Source organism: Chiroxiphia lanceolata, chromosome 17 (assembly GCF_009829145.1).
Source record: "Chiroxiphia lanceolata isolate bChiLan1 chromosome 17, bChiLan1.pri, whole genome shotgun sequence".
Taxonomy (NCBI): domain Eukaryota; kingdom Metazoa; phylum Chordata; class Aves; order Passeriformes; family Pipridae; genus Chiroxiphia; species Chiroxiphia lanceolata.
In genome coordinates, this window is record NC_045653.1 from 15094417 (window position 1) to 15112787 (window position 18371).

The 18371-nt window shown below is 42.1% G+C and overlaps 2 protein-coding genes across 3 annotated transcripts in view; both read right to left on the reverse strand.

Annotated features, from left to right (window-relative positions):
• Positions 1–11088, reverse strand: part of DHX35 (DEAH-box helicase 35) — a 28229-nt gene extending 17141 nt beyond the window's left edge. For both annotated transcript variants that reach the window (XM_032704981.1, XM_032704980.1), the window contains exons 1-11: positions 11049–11088; positions 8967–9100; positions 8512–8604; positions 8275–8352; positions 6559–6663; positions 5270–5331; positions 4577–4646; positions 3920–3979; positions 1907–2019; positions 1475–1571; positions 275–433 (exon numbers count right to left, since the gene is read on the reverse strand). In XM_032704981.1, the coding sequence (XP_032560872.1) occupies positions 275–433; positions 1475–1571; positions 1907–2019; positions 3920–3979; positions 4577–4646; positions 5270–5331; positions 6559–6663; positions 8275–8352; positions 8512–8604; positions 8967–9100; positions 11049–11088 (1011 nt within the window). The remainder of the gene's footprint in view (positions 1–274; positions 434–1474; positions 1572–1906; positions 2020–3919; positions 3980–4576; positions 4647–5269; positions 5332–6558; positions 6664–8274; positions 8353–8511; positions 8605–8966; positions 9101–11048) is intronic.
• Positions 11089–13103: 2015 nt separating this feature from the next.
• On the reverse strand, positions 13104–17679 carry LOC116795335 (protein FAM83D-B-like). The gene is made up of 4 exons (XM_032704983.1): positions 17203–17679; positions 15973–16140; positions 15248–15372; positions 13104–15002 (listed from the first exon to the last, which is right to left on the reverse strand). The coding sequence occupies exons 1-4, from the start codon at positions 17656–17658 to the stop codon at positions 14612–14614; spliced, it is 1140 nt and encodes a 379-aa protein (XP_032560874.1). The 5' UTR covers positions 17659–17679; the 3' UTR covers positions 13104–14611.
• Positions 17680–18371: the final 692 nt, after the last annotated feature.

Sequence of the window (18371 nt, forward strand, 5' to 3'; positions counted from 1 at the left end):
AGTTGTATGAAGACACTTAAAAATTGCAAAGTTGATGAGGTAGATGGGAGACTTAGAGCTGACATGTGTAGGAGTGATCAAATATGAAAAGGGAAGCCAGAGAACGTGTTCTTGGTTCACCAGCTTGAAAACTGACAGGCAGTGTTGGGAGATGTAGAAAGTCTCCCTCAATAAGCATTTGCAATAATCCCATGTTGTGAACCTGATAAATCCAATCTGTGTGACGCAGACACCCTTCTGGGTGGTAGAAACTGAGACACAACAATAGCCTCACCTTCCTGACAGTGTGAGGGACTCTCTCAAACACTTTCATTTGCTCAGGAGAAGGCAGCCCAGCGTACATGGGGAGAACACGGAGGTGTTTTTTCATTCCAGTGCGAGCAAGGGCCCGAGCCTGTTCTATGAGCATGAAAACAACAGTCTCCACTTCCTCCTAGAGCCAGAGCAGCACGGGGCACAGAAAGAGAGAGGTTTCACTTTCATATCACATAGCTATCACCTAAATACACGAAAATATTATTATTTTACTTGGCCAAACTCCAGGATTTGACTAGCTCCTTCAATGTTTAAATGTTCTTACATAAATTGCTATTCATATTAAATATACCTATATATAAATACTTGTGTTTTTTGTTATTTGAGACAATGTCACACCACAAATACATGAGCAAAATCACAAGGGGAGGATTGAACAAAGTTCAGGAGAACGCAGGTATATTTTCCTGTCTATCTCACAGTGCAGAATGCTGTGGGACTGGATCAGGAATGACACAGGAACAGCACTGACACCTATTGTTCAACTTCACATTTAATCTGAACTGTGGCATCTCACTCTTTAACACATACAACAAAATGTTCAAACGTTGCCTCATGAGGTATCAAATTCATTCTTCCAAAGTTAAATCAATAATGGGAATAAGGACTTTCTTTTGAAAATGTGCAAGATGGTTTTGAAGCTCTTCAAGGTGGTTCCTCACTGGAAAAATGATAAGTTACTTCCCATTTGCTCTTTTCAGCTGCAAAGTGAGCTGACAAGCATAAATAGAACAGAAGAAACCAGTAAATTTTTATCTCATAGCAATTTGTTTTCCTGTCAAACATTTCAGATGCTAAGCCTAACAAATGTAAATTCCATTTACTTTAGCTATTAATGATAACTCACTGCCAATTTAACAGCTGTGTATGTGTGACTGGCACCAACAAACCATACACTGCTCCACTCAGTAACAAGGCTGAAAAAATACAGCATTAAATGAGAAAAACTATCATCCATCACTAGCTTTGATAAATTTAGGCCATACTTTTTCTGTAAGCCTTTGGGACTCATCTAATTTTGCCCCCATCAATACAGAAATGTTTGTCATCTTTACCAAGATTAAAGTAAGCACAACTAAGGAAAGCAGGAGACTGAGGAGGCTTCACAAAGCCCACAATACAGCACAGTAAAACAAGAAAGAATTGATGATGTCTATACCTGGCCAGTTAAAAATGCCAGTATATCACCATCATTCTCCATCTGGTGAATTTTCATTGTAGTTTCCACAGTTGATTTTATATAGTCTGGAACAGGGCTATAGGGAGAGAAAACAGCAGAGACATGAGCAGAAAAGTGGGTACATACTTCTTCCCTCCAAAAAGAACAGAGCAGCTTTGGACACCAGACATCACCCACACCACATTTAGCTCATGGTGCATCCTTGGCAACCAGCCTTCAGCAACTGATTTATTTCTTTTATACCACAGCAAGCTTTAAAAGGTGTCTCCTGGTATGAGCAATATTCAAATGTTTCCCAAATTGAATTGTATGCCTTCCTTACGATTGGTCTGGGAATTTCTGAGCTCTAACCCAGACAAAACGATACCACAGTTGCAGTCTCCCCACTGACAAGATCAGACAGGAACACACCTCTGTAGGTAAAAGATGTCCACTGGAAATGTCCTCCCCTCCACAGTAAGGATCACACTGGTATCTTTGCTTGGGTCACTGGTATCATTTTGATTAAAGAAATCCCTGAATTTCTGTGTTAAAATAAAAACAAAACCACTTCCAGTTTGATAATTCGAGGAATTGATGGAGAAACCTAAAGCCATGAAGCAGTTAAATTACTACTTGGATGTTTACTTCATAAATTTGACAGTACCAACTAAAAAATGTGAAACGTTGATTTTTTTGCCTTCTATTCTCCCTGGGGTTCAGGTGTATAGAACAAATACAGTCTTGCATGTTTATTACTTTGAGAAGAAAAAATCCAAAAGAGATAATAAAATTAATTGTATCAGCTGATACAGTTGGAAAAAGCAGATACTTAAATCTTGTTGGATCTATCACATTAACAAAGTCAAAGCTAAGAACTTAAATGATTGGTGAGAAAAGTTTTGGGTAGGGCTTGTACAGTCTCATCCATTTTTGGCTGAATGATTTTCCAGCTCTTACTGAACACCAAGATGTCCCTTAGTAAAAGCAGAGTTAGGCAGATTTACCTAAGTTTTTGATTTTTCTATTTATTTTGTGAGACACCTTCATAAATTTAGATTTATTGCCATGAAGTATTTTCAGTAAATAACAGCAAAAGAATGAACTTAAGTACACAAATAATTCATCTCAACTTTTACAACCACTATAGAGATAACCATAAACTTTCTGTATTAAACAAATGTTTATATGGTCGCACCAATCATTTTGCTCCTTTTAACTTACTTTCATATTAACTGTAAGTTATTTGAAAGGTGATTTCTGGCAGTTAAAATTTTGCATTATAATGCAAAGCACTACCAAAGCACAACATATTATCAACATTTATGGCATATGGTACTTGCCACTTAAGGAAATGTCAGGGTACCTACATCTTCAGTGCTATATGCACTCTCACCACCACATCTCATTAAGGACAGCAGAGTCAGGAGAAGTATGGAAAAAAGGAACGGATGTGATAGAGGAGATGGAGTAGCTGCCTTATGAGGAGAGACTGAAAAGGCTGGGGCTGTGCTTGGGGATCAGAAGGTTGAGAAGACACAGCAGAGGTTTACAGAATCAAAGGTGACAAACTAAATGTAAAACTGGGGTTTGGGATGGGGTTTTTTTAAAACACGAATCCCACACTACTAGAACTAGGAGATCCTTGATGATACTAGCAGGTTTGAAAGAAATTAAATAAAGTACTTCATTAGACAGCAGGTGGCAAACTTCTGAAAACTGCTCTCACATGGTGTCCTGGAGACTTAGAGCTCCATGGAGCAGAAGCAAAGACAAATTAGCAAACAGCAGGTCCATAAACACATACTAGAAGGAAACAGCAGGAATGTGCTGCCTAATACCACTATTACAACCACTGCAGATGCTGAGGCAGCTCAGAGAGAACAGACCCACAGCAGGTGCACAGGCTCACGTGCTCTCCCTAAACAGCAGCTCCTGTTGTTGCTGCCACGACAGACAGAACACAGGGCTGGATGAAACACTGCTCAGATCTAAGAGAATTCTTCTTCTGTTCACACTCAAAATTAAATTAACGACGTTTATAGTACATTACTTAAGTATCTACAGGCTACAAGCCAATCAGGGAACTAGTAAGATCTCAGTGAAATTAAATCTACTCATTTATCACTTATTTTTACTGGTCTGTGGTCACTCAAATCAGAACTAAACTGATGTCAAGGTTAAGCCAAGAGAACATCTTTTTACACACCACCACCACCAAGAAGAAAGGAGGTATCAACATATGAAAAGCAGATTCAAATTTAAACTCAATTCCAGGTTTGCTAATAAATGAAAATCAAACAGCAATTTAACCACAGCAGGGTTTTTTCCTGCACTCCTTCCTCTCCAATTCACAGTGACGCTTCACAAGCAGCACAGAGAACAAAAAGCAGTGGAGATGCCATTTAAGGTCACTTCATTTCACACCAAATCCATAAGCTGTACCTCTGCATCCAAGGTGGCTGAAGCCACAATGAGTCGAAGATCCCCACGCTTCTTCTGAACCTGGGACAGAGACCAACAACAACCAGAGTCAAAACTATTTTCTAAGACACAAGGCTAGAACCAAGTTTTAGAGCATCCAGATTACCAGAAACTTCTCTGTAAAAATACTTGGAAACTACAAGACAGCTGATGAATGAAGCACCCATATCTCCCCATAAACCTAAAAAACTGATGACTGTTTGGAGTTTTATATTTTCATTTTAAAGGAATTCAGTCTGTTATCACTATAATTTACTCTTAAATTCTGGTGGGAGTCAGATCTTTAGTAGATTGAAAGTTGCCAACAACCCCCTATCAGATCACTTCACATGATCAGCAGCAGCAGAATGAACACTGTCTTTCTGATATCATCATCTAAGGAGAGATTTCAGCATCAGGGAGAGGACACCGAGGATCCTGAGTGTCAGATGATCGAAATGTACAATAAGCTGCAGGATAAATGAGGAAGCAGCAATCACCCTCCCTCAAATGGATTCACTTATTAGCCATCAGGACCAGAAGTTTCATGAAAAGTATGAAAATTAAAACAGTTACAGAGAACTGTATTAAAATTAAAGAATAAAAATTACAGAGAACTGTGAATTAAAAGAGAATAACCTTTTTTAGTAAGCCAATGGCAATATCTGTATAAAGAGTCCTTTCATGAGCTTCATCCAGCATGAGGACACTGTGAATAAAGCAGAAAGATAAGATTTTGGAAATTATTTGATTGACACTAGAATCAGTGTCTTCCTGTCTTCTAGAAATACCATTATTTGAAATCTGCTGGTGGACTACTACTGTTCAAATCCACTTAAAAAGCTGGAAGTTAAAAAGACTTGCAGCAATGAAACAGGGAGAAAAATGTAGATAACACCACATGGTACATACACACTGCTCTTTAGTTTTTGGAAAGAGGTAGAAGAAAAAAGGTCTGTGTTTACTGTACTGCATCAGTTTTCTGGATACTAGAAAAGCCTGGGGTTTTGTTGATTTTTAAAAATTTGTTAGCATCAGAAAGAAAAAGTGAATTTAGAACTATCAAATTAAGCAATTCAGGCTCCATGAGGCCCATTTAGCTTTTGTTCCAAAACTACAGCATAAGATCCTACTGGGTTTGGTGCTACAATGATCAACTGATTTTCGAACAGTCTTTACAACATAAAAAGTCAAAACATCTACAATAATTTTCACATTTTGAGGTATTTAATAGCCACTAATAATCTATAATAACCACTATAATAACAGCTAAAAGAATGCAGTTGTTTACCAAATTACACTTCAGCAAGCATTCATTCCATGTTTCCTTACCTGTATCTCGTTAATAAAGGATCAGCCATCATCTCCCTCACCAGCATACCATCAGTTAGAAACTGAAAGTGAATACAAAGAAAAATGTAAAAAAAAATCCCTCTTCGGTAGCCTTGATCAGCCATGTAAGTTTTAAAGATGATTTTCTTGGGTTTTGCCTAAATTTTTCCTTGCCTTTAATTTTCTCATGTTCTATTAAATTGATTTGTTTTTAGCTATGGAAGCCAAATATGTATTTCTGAGTGCTAACACAGAGATAAGCAGAGTGATTGCTTTTTAATCAGTATGGAATTTCTAAAGTTAGTTATTTTTGTTCTTAAAAATAAATCAGATTGACAGCACTGGATGGCAATAGAAGTTTCTTCACTCTTGTCTGTACCTGGCTAAACCTGCTCCATCAGTAACATCCTGTGTGCCAACCCAGTCTGGACCCTCTCAAAGCTGGCTCCTTAATATCTGCCACACACTCCTGACCAGAACACAAACCTTAACATTTCAACAAAAGGCAACATTTCAATACATTATTGCTACTGGACAGTGGAAACAAACCGGCCTTTTACAGCCACCAAAAGGTAATTTGAACTGTGACTCCAACTGTGGCCTTGAACTAGGCAAGAACTGGTGGTAAAACGCTCCAATTTTCCAACTCTAAATGAATAATCATCACGCACCGAAAAAAAAAAGCTGCCATTTGTGAACAAGCATCTCAATTTCTTTCACTGTAAAAGGGATACCAGCCTCAGAAAAAAAAAATCAAAAAGCAAATTTTCTCATTCATCATCACTGCTGTTCCAGCACAACTAAAACACAAACCCTCTTCTGTACCAACACAAGCAGCATTAACATTGCTCACAGCACTGAAGAACAGCTGCAAAGCTGTATTTAATCCACACCAAATTATCTCAGTTAGCCTACTCATCTTGGGTTTTATCTGTGCTTTTAATCCAAATCTATTTTTAGGGTGGGGAGGATACTTTTTATCTGTGATTCATTGCAGCCTTTCACTATGCCCTCGAGTGATGTGCAGGTCACACCAGCACAGAACCAACAGTTGGCCATACCTTGAAAATGCCTTTTAGATGGTGCTTTGTCAGACTATCAGAATAGAACATATTAAGGTTTGGACAGCCACAGTCATTTCAAGCACACTTTTAGGGTACCCAGCTGGAAAGCTGAAATGCTATCTATTCTCTTGACTGGGCATCACAAAGTTCTCATTAATTTTGCAAAAGTACTTGAAGAGTTTCAGCCAAACCTCTCAGAGCAACCACACACTGTTCATGTTTCACCTTAATTCTTGTAGCCTTTGGATCTGTGCAGTCATCAAACCGAATGCAATATCCAACTTCATGTCCCAGCACTGCACCTCTTTCATCAGCAACTCGGCCTGCAACCTGAGAGAAGAGGTTATCACAAACAAGAAACAAACAGCTCAGAGCACACTTCATCCTTGTATCATTACAAGCCACAAAGACATCTAAATACAAAATAAAACTTTACCATACATACATTAATCCCAGCAGAATTCCAAGAACAAGCTACTTTCAGTTGAGTGACACTCTAAGCCATATGAACAGGGAGTGAAGTCATTACTTCACTTGGAATCTTATCACTCCATCACTTTCAGCCCAAGAATTCAGGATAATTGTCAGCCTGGGTAACACAAGCAAAAGTTCAGGAATTTCTAAACTATGCTTTATACCTTTGCAGTGACCTATCTTTGTTTCTGACAACCCCCATGGGAGAGCAGATAAGTCACCTATGAAGACAAAAGATCACCTTCAGTTCAAGACGAAGCAATAAATCATCAACCATATTTCTCATCTCCCTGCAACAGCCAGAGCCCGGGCTGTTTGCAACAACATTCTTAAAGAATAATCCTACTGTGTCTATATACTAAGCCTGAATTGAATAATCTTTTTATTTCAGGCTTAAAAATAATGTGTAAGATATGAAAGGGAAAAGAGAGTTGAGTTTGCTGTGAGAACTCATTGCAGCACATACAACATCTCCTGTGGAACTGTGCTCTGTCAGCTGGATGTCCTATGAAGGAGAAAAGGGAGGACACTGCAGGCAGACTGAAAGCACAAGATGCAGAGCACTGCTAGAGAGTGTTCCTTTAACCATGTTGGATCTGGTCAAAAAATACAGGATGATTTAAAATGGCAAATTGTACAGCTGCTCAATCTACTACATTTTTACCAGAGGTAGAAGCTGATTTGTTGCAGATACACTTTATTATATTCTAAAGAACAGGCAAAATGACAGTTACAGGATGGCACCTCAGTTCTGTGTACAAAAAGAACACTGCAGCAGAAACTTCACCCACGAAGTCAGTGTCTGGCAGCAGTTATGAAGACAAGGAGCACTGCATGCAGACTATTAGCAGAGAGCACAAGTCACTGACCTCAGCACCTCCTCCTTCTCCAAGCACATCCAGCTGACATTATGCTCTCCAAGACATACCACATATATGCAAAGATTTCTCACAATAAAACTGTTTCTTTTTTGCCCAACACTTTTACAAGGGGAAAGAGAAAAATCCACACCCCACAAAACCAACAAAAAACACAGAACAAAGACTCAAAAAACTATATGATTTGCTAGGTACACAACCCCTTCTTTCTTCCACTGGTACATTACTTCACACAGCTTTACATCACTGTTTCACCTTGCAAAAGAAGATAAGGGTCACACAAGCACAGTTCTAGTCCCAAATCAATAACAGCTCAGCCCTGTGCAGCCTTAATTTCCATACACAGTTCTGCTGACATCACTCAATTTTACTTCAAAGCTTCTACATCCGCAATTCTGGACTTGGAATGTTTGGCAAGACCCACTAATCAGGTTGCATTTAGAGTATAACACCAGCAACTCTGTGAGGAAGATAAGCAGAAGAGTCTATTCATTCAGGACCTCATGCAGTTGTGATTCCTGTTATTCAGCAAAACCAAATAAACTGGAGGTTACAATGAACAACACAGTGGGAAAATCTGGACACTCACTGAAACAGCAGCAACCCGACGAGGTTGTGTCACTCCAACAATTCTTCCTTCAGCTGTCCAGCCAGCTTCTGCCAGGTACTGCAACAAACAGTGGGGGTAAGAGAGGCACTGCTCATGGTGTGGAGACAACGAGGTGTTAGTTCTCCACACTACGTGCTTCTTCCTGGTCCTGTTTATTATTTCATGTAAAATCCCCTGGGAGAATACCTGATATTACCAAGCTAAACAGACACTTACCTGTGGAATCTGCGTTGATTTCCCACAACCTGTTTCCCCAATAAGCACCAGAGTCTGATAGTTCTCCACTAGGTAAAGTATATGATTTCTTAGCTGAAAGAGAAGATGACATTTCAACATAAAAAACAGTATAAAAATAAGAAAACTATTAAAATTACAATATTTATATATCTAACAGACACAGTAACTTCCTGTTACATGGAGCTCACTGCCAAAAGCTAAACAGTCCTTTAAAATCTATAAATATTTAGTAAATAATATAAATCAACAAAGCCCTTAAAACTGTCAGTTACAGTTGTCAAACAGAACGATCAATTGCACTAGAGAGCATAAAATTATGGTCATAAAATTATTATTTTATGTTGCAAAGTGATTCTATACTGCTCTTTCAAAATAAAGATGTAAGAGCCAGACATCATACAACAGATTCAATAAAACAAAAAGAACTCCTGTACCTTAAAAACAGGCAGCTTTTGTCTTTGCTGTTCAATAGAAAGGGATGCATAAGGATTATAGATGATGGTCACGGCACTGCTCTCAGCAGGGCTCTGTCTCTCCTCTGACACACCCACACCAGGGCCTTCCGTGCCTACAGGGCAGAAGTAAATTTTAACTGGAAGAAAACACTTCTGTTTACTGCATCACAATACAGCCAAAATAAACATGTTTCTTACAAGGAGGAATCATAGGTGGCAGCACAAAAAAACCCCCAATCTTTCTATTTAAAAGAAACAGGAGGGAAAAAAGCACATGAGTAAAATATAGAGCAAGATCTTCGGAACTTTCTTCTTTTTCTGTGCACCAGTTCAGATATACCTTCAATATCCTTCTCAGAAGTATGTCCACTGATTTTAAGCCAGTCAGACATGTAACAGAACTTCCCTTGACTAACATCAACTGCATAAACATTCAGCCTTGCCCACTTTTGGGGTAAGTCCCTCACTTCAGGTCTGAATTTACCTCAGGCACTGAAACCTGATTTATTCCTGCTGCAGGTTATCTTAAAACTATTGACAGCTGAAAATGCTGAATCATGAAAGTGAACTAGAAACAAAAACTCATCTCAGTAACAGAATGTGTCATCTCCAACTGCAGATTCAACTGGGAAAGTCTGAGAGCAAAGAGAAAGATTCCCCAGTTTTGCAGGATTTGCTTACTTGGGCTTCTCCAACTGTTTAAAAACAGTTAGTCCCTATTCAGAGCTGCCAAGCAGTTTTATAGCAAACTGATCCAATTTTAAGAGTGATTAGCAATTATTCCAATAACTATTCACTTCCCAGGACAGATGGGGAAGTTAAGAGCCAAGGATTTGAATATGTGGATCTTGACAAATCAATTAAGTTAACAGATATTGCTTCTCATCACCCATTGGTTTTCTTTCACAGCCTTTTCTGTGTTTTTTTAATACATCACTGTCAGCATATTACTATATATATATATGTATATATAGTATATATACATATATTATCATAATATTTAAATAATTAAGAAGGTGTTCGCTAAACTAATCTTGCCTCCAGAAAAGCTTTGAGGTGACCAATTTTAAAAAGTTACCAGACTCAGATCCATTAAGGTCCCCTATGGGATAAGGGGAATGCATAGAGCTGCCCAAATCCTGAGGGAATGATCACTGAGTCACGGCCCAGCAGAGGCTGGCAGGGACCTCTGGAGACCTTCTGGACTTGGGTCTTGACCTTGCTTACCACAGGGTCACTTACATGGAGTGCTCAGGTCCTCCTTCAGTGGGGTTGGAGACCTCCCAACCTGCCTCACTGCTTGTTCCAGAACCTGGCCACACAAGAGGTTTTTCTCCTGTTTAAGCTGACTTTCCCCTATTTCAGCTTAAGCACTACCAAGAACAGTCTGGCTCCACCTTCTTTACACCCCCCATCAGGTATTTATATACACTAAAAAGATCCTCCTGAGACTACTCTTTTCCAAGCTGTGCAGTCCCAGCTCCCTCAGTCTCCCACTGCACGTTGCACACTCCATTCTCTCAACTATCTTCAAGGCCCTTCACTTTTTGGCTCTCCTTCTGCGAGTCCATGTCCTCCCGAGCCCACCTACCATTCCTTGTAATGGCCTTCCCGGCGCTGAGGGGAATGATCACCTAATCTGAGTCTCTCCTGTCTCAGCTTAAGGCCATTTCCCCTTGTCCTCTTACTGCAGGCACGACAGACGAGATCGGCCCCCACCCCTCTACAACCTTCTTTCAGGTAGTTGTAGAGAGCGATGAGGTGCCCTTGAACCTCCTTTTCTCGAGACTAAACAAACCCAACTCCTTCAGCCGCTCCTCATAAGACACATTCTCTAGTCCTTTCACAAGTCTTGATGCCCTTCGCTGGACACGCTCCAGCAACCCCAAAGAGCCGAGAGGGGCTACGCCGCCCGCTTTCGCGGCGGGCCAGCGGAACGGGGCTGTCCCCGCACCCCTCACACCACGGCCAGCCCGGCCCGGGGCTCTGTCCCCCGCACCCCTCACACCACGGCCGGCCCGGTCCGGCCCGGCCCGGGACTGTGTCCCCCGCACCCCTCACCCGGCTTCCAAAACTTCACCGGGCCCACGGGCGCCGCCATCTTGGGGTGAGAGGGCGGCCGGAAGCGGCGCGCGGGGCCCACGTGACGCTCCCAGTTGCCATGGCGACACCCCCCCCCCCGCTCCCTCCCGAGGCCCCTCCCACCTCACAGGATAAGTAGCAGATTTTCCTTTTTTTCTTCATAAGACTGGGCTTTACGGCGAAATCTTTGCATTCGAGAGGCAGCCGAGTTGTTATTAGCACCTAATAACATCTAATGTCCAGTAAACTGAGATGTGGGTGGGTGTGTTGGCATTGCCCAATGGTTGGTTGAGTAACAGTTAACTATAAACAGGAACAAAGAATCACAAAATCATTTAGGTTGGAAAAGATCTCTGACATCAACGAGCCCAACCTGTGATCACCACCATGTCAACCAGACACGTGCCACGTACAATCTTCTCTTAAATACCTCCAGGGACAGGGAGTCCACCACCTCTCTGGACGGCCCATTCCGATGTCTAATCTCCCTTTATGTGAGGCAATAGTGTGTAAATTTGGATCAGGTTTATAAAACTCCAAGTAATACTCTTAGCCTGGGTCTTGCACGTCCATCTCCCTGCTGAACAGAGTACTCTGGAAGCCAAGGAAGTAATCTGCAGGTGAAATATAAGAACACCCAAGCGCTTCCAGTATTTAAGTCTTCCTTATGTTTTTGGCCACATTTTTCATGGTACAAAATGAGTTCCATCAAAAAATAAATAAATTTAAAAAAGAAGGGAAGAGCAAAATACAGAGAACAAAGGCCCAGGATAAGCCAAGCCTTTCAGGTACCGGTCCTGTTATTAGAACAAAGTGTATAAGTTTGTTTAGCCTGAAGAAGAGAAGGCTCTGGGGTTACCTAACTGTGGCCTTCCAGTGGCCTTCTTTTTCTACATGAAAAACTGAGAGAGGCTATTTACAAGAGTCTGGAGTGACAGGACAAGGGGGAATGGCTTCAAATTGAAAGAGAGGAGGGTTAGACTAGAAATTAGGAAGAAATTCTCCCCTGTCAGGGTGGGGAGGCCCTGGCACAGGTTGCCCAGAGAAGCTGTGGCTGCCCCATCCCTGGGAGTGTCCAAGGCCAGGTTGGACGGGGCTTGGAGCAACCTGGGCTGGTGGAAGGTGTCCCTGCCCATGGCAGGGGATGGAATGAGATGAGCTTTAATGTCCCTTCCAATGCAAACCATTCTGTCATTCTGTAACATTCTCCCCTTATGTGGGGGAGCACATAGGATTTAACAGGATTGAAAGATCACTTCCCAAAAGTTCTTGCTCATTAATTAAGTAAAGCTGATCACTTCCCTTCTCCAATGACAGATGTCCCTGCACTACTTGCACCACAACTGTTTCACTTTACACCAGGCAGCTGAAGGACTAGAAAGAAAAAAATCACAGTAATAGCTAAAAGATCCAGCTATGCCCTACCACAGGCTCCTTGCAGACTGTTTAACCAAAATACAGTCACGAAAGTTATTATCGAATCAAATTTGATGTAGACTTAGAGTTTGTGGAATTATAAAAAAAGGAGCCCAAATAAACAGGTTCTAATAAGTTTAGTAATGCTGCTAAAAATTTACACTTATGGAAAAAAATCTAATCACATTTCATATTCTTATTAATAATTCTCTTCATTAATAACTTGTCATGCTAACAGTGCAGTTATGGTGAGTAACACAGACTGCACTTCACAATGCTGTACCTCCGTGGTCCCTTATTATGCTAAGTCTGTAGGTAACCCCTTGTAAGAGAGGTTATTCAGTTCTAATTAAAGATGTTCTTAAAATTTTAGCTATACATTTCAATGTAGGTTTTAGATTAAGCCCACTCTATTAAAAACAAACACAACTTTTACCACAGTATTTTGTATCATCAATATATTAGCAACTGTTGAGAAAATCTCCTACTAATAGCACATGGAAAGAGCTGCTCATTGAAGTAATGAGATAATTAACAAAGGGAAAAAAGTTATATTTGAGAAAATATATACAGATAATTATTGTGAAAATATGATTGTATAAACAATATTTTGCATAGAGTACAACACTGTATGGGTTTTGAGTCTATGGAATATATAGTTTAAAATAAAAATACATATTTCAAATTTCTTTATACCTGCATGAAAGTTAAGACTATGAAACTATAAACTATTGAATATTTACAGATTAGGAGAGTCACAATTATTCCATTTCCATGATTGTAAGTGCAGAAGAAAAAGGGCCCAGATTAGTTGTATCCAAGCAACACATTATTGCATTGTCTATAAAGACCATTTTTGTAACCTCCCCATGTCCAGTTTAATGTTATCCTACTGCTGTTTACCAGAGACACTTATGAAACTCCCCAGCTAAGTTTGAACCTTACCCTTTGAAGCCCAGAACCCACAAGACACTCACACAAGCATGTACACAAGTGCTTTGCAGTAGAAGAGCCTCAAGAACAACTTGAGAAATAATAAACTTTGGCTTTGCCCACAGCTGCCATGGTTGAATTGGACTAATGAGTTTCTGCCCTGGCAGGCTGCTGGAATTCCAGTGCCTCAATGTACAGCTGTTTGGGAGGAGAGTTTATTCATTTGAGTTGGATTTTTTTGGTTTGGGTTGGGGTTTTATTTGTTTTGGTTTTTTGGTTTTGGTTTTGTTGGAGTTTTTTTTTCCTCCAGAAATTGACGGATTTAAAAAAATAATACTAATCAAGCTTGCATGAAACTTTAAAAATAAATTATTCTATTGCTGAGTTTCATATCATTGCATTTCTGGTGGAAGTAGAGCTTTTGAGAAGACGCAGCAGCTTCAGAGATTTCAGATCTACTCAGCTTTTCCCACAAGATCAGACAGCAGCAGCAACCATAAAGAACCCAAAGAGTATACCTGGTAATGCTAAGGGATTGGTCTCATTTGTCTCTACTACAAACATAGTGGGTCTGTAGGAATACTATCCCTTGCACACATTTATTGCATGATGTCCAACAATCCCAATACATTATAATATGAAGGTCACTTGAAATTCAGTCGCTACAAAAGCCTTGTTTGCCTGACACATTAACTGGTTCTGCCTCCCAGCACAGCTTCATGTGAAGAAAATGTAACATTCGAGGACTAGTAGTGTGGTACCGACCTACTGGTTTCTAGATTAGGGTTACTCCAGTTCTGGGTCATGAAATGGTGGAGAGCTCATGCAAATAAGACTAAGCTTAGACTGATTTCAGAGTCACTTATCCTGTTTTCATGTTTGGAAGACTTTTAGGCAATATGATTTTTGATACCTAGATTCCTTAAAAGAAAAAGGGTTGAGTGACTGAGCTAAGACACTGCCAACCCATCAGCTCAAAACATGAAAAATGAAAATCTAACAGAATACTAGAAGACAATAACGGCTTTATACTGGTCTGTCTTCAAACAAAATCACAATTCCAGTTTCACTTTCTCTCCCTTTGAAGTTTGTTTCTCAGCTGCTCTCACAAACACACTGTAAGACAGTGCTGGACCGGGACAGCTGGATGTGGTTCCTAAAGTTCTGCTTCTCGCCCTGCACAGATGTGCAGTTCATCTCTCTATGATCCAGTGTGGCCTCATAACCAGAGAGCCATTCCTCTTAGTCAGCGGAGGGGAGGTGTGCAGGGCATTGTTTGGCACGTACACTGCCTCCCTCGAGGCATGCAGCCCGCTTCGCTTCCTCTTCAGATTTCCCACAAATGCTCTCAGATACAAAAAATCCATTCTCAGGAAGTTTTCCCTGGTCATGTCTCTGGAAGCCACTGTTATCCTGACCAGCTGGTCCAACACCTTGTTCTTCTTGCAGCTGGATAACTCTTTGAGGTTGATAGGCTTTGACCGTGCATGGAGAATCCGAAATTCCAGGTCAAAGTGTGCAACTGCAGGGCCTGACAGGATCAAAATGTTACTGCTGTTCAGCTTCCCATCTGTCCATGTAAAACTAGCAGTGGAAAAATGAGAAAATTGTGAGTTAACTCAAAAAATCAGTAAACAAAGTATTAACTAAAAATTCACTTTCATCACATTAGTTACATTGTTCTTATAATCCAGCTGATGAGCAGTGGGCTCTTTTATGGATAAATGTTACACATAAAATCCAATAAGGAAAGCAGTTCTGCAGCACTGATGGTTTTCCTTTCAATGTAAAGAAATCATGCTAAACAACAGAAAGAAACTGGCACTTGCCTGTAGGAGCCTGTCGTCACTCTGATGCCATCAATTAACATGAATTTTTCACGGACTTTTCCAATAATTTTGGTTCCCGACCTGGTGCAGTATGTGTTCCCAGTGATAATTCTAACTCTCATCAACTGTTAAAGATACAGCAAGAGTCAGGTGGATTTCAAAGTTCTGTTTAAAGGAGTAACACCCCAATAATGATCCCTGATTTCCCTTGAACTAGCAAGGGTTGCTGTGCACTGGCACAAGAGTCACTCTCTAGGAATCAAATGATAATTTTGTCTTGTTTAATAGTCAAAGAGGCAAAAAAGGGCAAACACACAAACTGACTGGGCAGAATGTGACTGTAAAAACTCCTTTCACCTAATCCTGTAGGGATCCAAATTCTACACACTCCCAAGAACCTGCTTCTCCATCAGCTTTCCAAGTCCCGGTGAGCCCAAGCAACTCTAGTCATGCTTTAGGAACTGGACATTCCTCCTGCATTTCCTTGAATGTTCAACTAGTATTTATGCTCAGAAAGCAGCTGTAACATCCACTTACAAAGGTTTCAGATTTTCTATTAATTGCTGCCTTATGCAAGAATAGTCAAATCTTCCAAGAGTGAGGTGGAGGTACATAACCCCCATTTGAAGCTGTGGCAGCAGGTATAATAGTTTCTTCTTTCAACAGCTCAGATTACACTTGTAAGAGGAACAGCTCCCTACCCCTCTAATTATGACAAGGCTCACCTTTTCCTGTTCAAGGTCAACTCCCAGATCCTTGCACATTTTTAGAAAGTGGGAAAACGAAGACTGATCTAGCAGGATATACACTTTAACTTGCCGCTGGCTACAAGCTTCCATGAAGTCTTTGAAGATATCAGTATCTGTGAAGGAATCCATAACCAAGGCAATCATCTGCAACAAGTTTTAGAAGAAACCATTAGGCTATTTCCACAGCATCCCAAAGGAGACGGCACATGAGGAATTTGACTTTCAAATTAACTATTTCCCCACGCACATTTTTTTCCTGGTGGTTATGGAACATGGTACAGTCTTCTGTGATATGGTATATTCTTCCTCACCCTGAGATATGGCAAAACCAGGAGTCTAGTTCTCTTAGTTCTGTGTTAGACAAATTTGGTTTCTATTTCCTAGGCAAGAGGGTTTTTTTTTTCCTGAGAACAGATGTCTTTTCCTCAAAAGCATTGCCAGAAGAAAAAGGTGAGGCTATTTCCAACACTAAAGTTTTTCACAGTGTTTCAAACTTTTCAAATATGAAAAGAAACACAAAAAAAAAAATATTTGACTGCTCTTTACATCTCACCTCTCTATTTAAGATCAAAGTGAGGTTTGTTTTCAACTTATTATTCTCACGATATTTCAAGTCAAGATCTGATTATTCTCTCAAATTCCTTGAGTAAAGCTTCCCTTGAGAGCCATCTCCTGCTCTTCCCCACGGGCAGAACCCCAGGATCCATCGTAGGATAAGGAAGCAACAGCTGCTTATGAGAGCTGGGAAAGGGCACGCTCGGGATGTATCGCTCACAGGTGCCAAGTACCCGAGGGAGCTTAGCAGTACCCAGAGAACCCGGACTACGTTTTCATCAATATGGGGGGGGAAAAGCTGGCAAATATTGAACCTATTTTAAGAATATATAAAAAAGAGGGTGGGAAAGAAATAAGGAAGCAGCATAGTAAATCAAAACGGGAGCGTATTTAAGAGCAAGTGGAGGGGAGAAGGACGAAGTGGCTCCAGGCAGCCGCGCGGCACTGGGCAACGGGGAGCTCTTGGCCCATCCCCTCCGGAGCGATGGAACCGGGAAAGGGGCAGTTCGGAGACGCACCATATAGAGTGCCACTCCTTGGATATTTTCGAGCCTGTCCTTTTCACGAGGCATTCTCTGCTCGACAGGGGCGGTTTCAAAGCCGCCTGGCCTTGTCCCGGGAAGGAGACGCTTCCCGGTGCCGGGCGCTCACCTGCCGCGCGGAGCGGATCTGCCGCCGCACCGCCTCCTTGCAGCCGTAGATGCTGCCGCTGTCCCCGCAGCCGGGCTGGAAATGCGCCTCCACCCGCGTCAGCCCGCGGAAGGCGCCGCTGGCGAAGCCCGGCCAGCCCAGCTCCAGCGCCGGCGGCTCCAGGTCCGAGCGCTCGGGGAAGTAGGTGAGCGAGGAGGCGTCGAGCGAGGCGCCGGGCGAGGACTGTGCCGCCGGCTCCGGGCCCGCGGCGGGCGGCAGCGCGGCCCGGGCGATGTCCTGCACCTCGGGCTCCGACAGGAACGGGGGCAGCCGCTCCCGCCGCAGGAAAGCCCGCAGCGCCTCGGGGCCGCCCGCCACCAGCTCCTCCAGCGCCAGGCGCTGCGCCTCGCTGTACGGCCCGGCCGGCGGCGGCCAGCGCCCCGCGCCCTCCTCCAGCCACTGCGACGAGTTGGCCATGGCCGGAGCCGCCCCGCTCCGCCCGCCGCTCCTTTATAGCGCTCCGGAGGCCCCTCCACGCCTCCCGCCCGGCCCTTCGCCCACGGGACAGCCCCGGGGGGCAGAGCCAACAGCCTTTCCCCCGCCCAGGGAAGCACCCGCAGAAGAGCAAACCTAGCATTAAGCAGCGAGAGTAAGTGCAGCCCTCATCCCAGTCCAGATCAAAAGGCTGCTCCTAGGGTTTGAGAGGGCAAATGGTCCCCAGAGGAAAGCAGCAAGTACAGGGGAAGTCACCCAGACTCAAATAAACAGAAAACAAAGCACAGCAGTGATCAGGTGAAAACCCCACGGCAAAAAGGAGTCTATTTGTAAAGTTTCTTGTTTCTGTGAGACTACCTTAACAGCTGCACAGTGCAATAAAGTTAAAAAGCACACGGAACAAACAAGCTGATTGCACATACGTTCAAGTACTGCAGAACATGAGCTCTTGAAAATACAAGTCGAGATTGGCTTTGAAGATGTATTTTGGCTCCCTCTCTGCAACTTGTTTTGCTCCCAGTGTTGCAGATCCAAGGATCGTGCAATAAAGTATCTTACTGTTTCAAACAAGTGCAGACAGAGATTTTTTTCCCACCTGCACATCTTTGTACATCTGCCCTCTAGCTTTTAGGGAAGGAGTGGCTGCTTTGAATTCCAAGCAATAAAAGTATCTAAGCCTCTTTGTCTATAGAGAT

What these genes read in the sequence shown, in the direction of transcription:
- LOC116795335 (XM_032704983.1), bottom strand. Translation starts at nt 17,658, where the DNA reads ATGGCCAACTCGTCGCAGTGGCTGGAGGAGGGCGCGGGGCGCTGGCCG. An exon ending in AGATCCGCTCCGCGCGGCAG is followed by an intron (nt 16,141 to 17,202) that starts GTGAGCGCCCGG and finishes AACTTGTTGCAG; the next exon opens with ATGATTGCCTTGGTTATGGA. An exon ending in TTGACCTTGAACAGGAAAAG is followed by an intron (nt 15,373 to 15,972) that starts GTGAGCCTTGTC and finishes TATCTTTAACAG; the next exon opens with TTGATGAGAGTTAGAATTAT.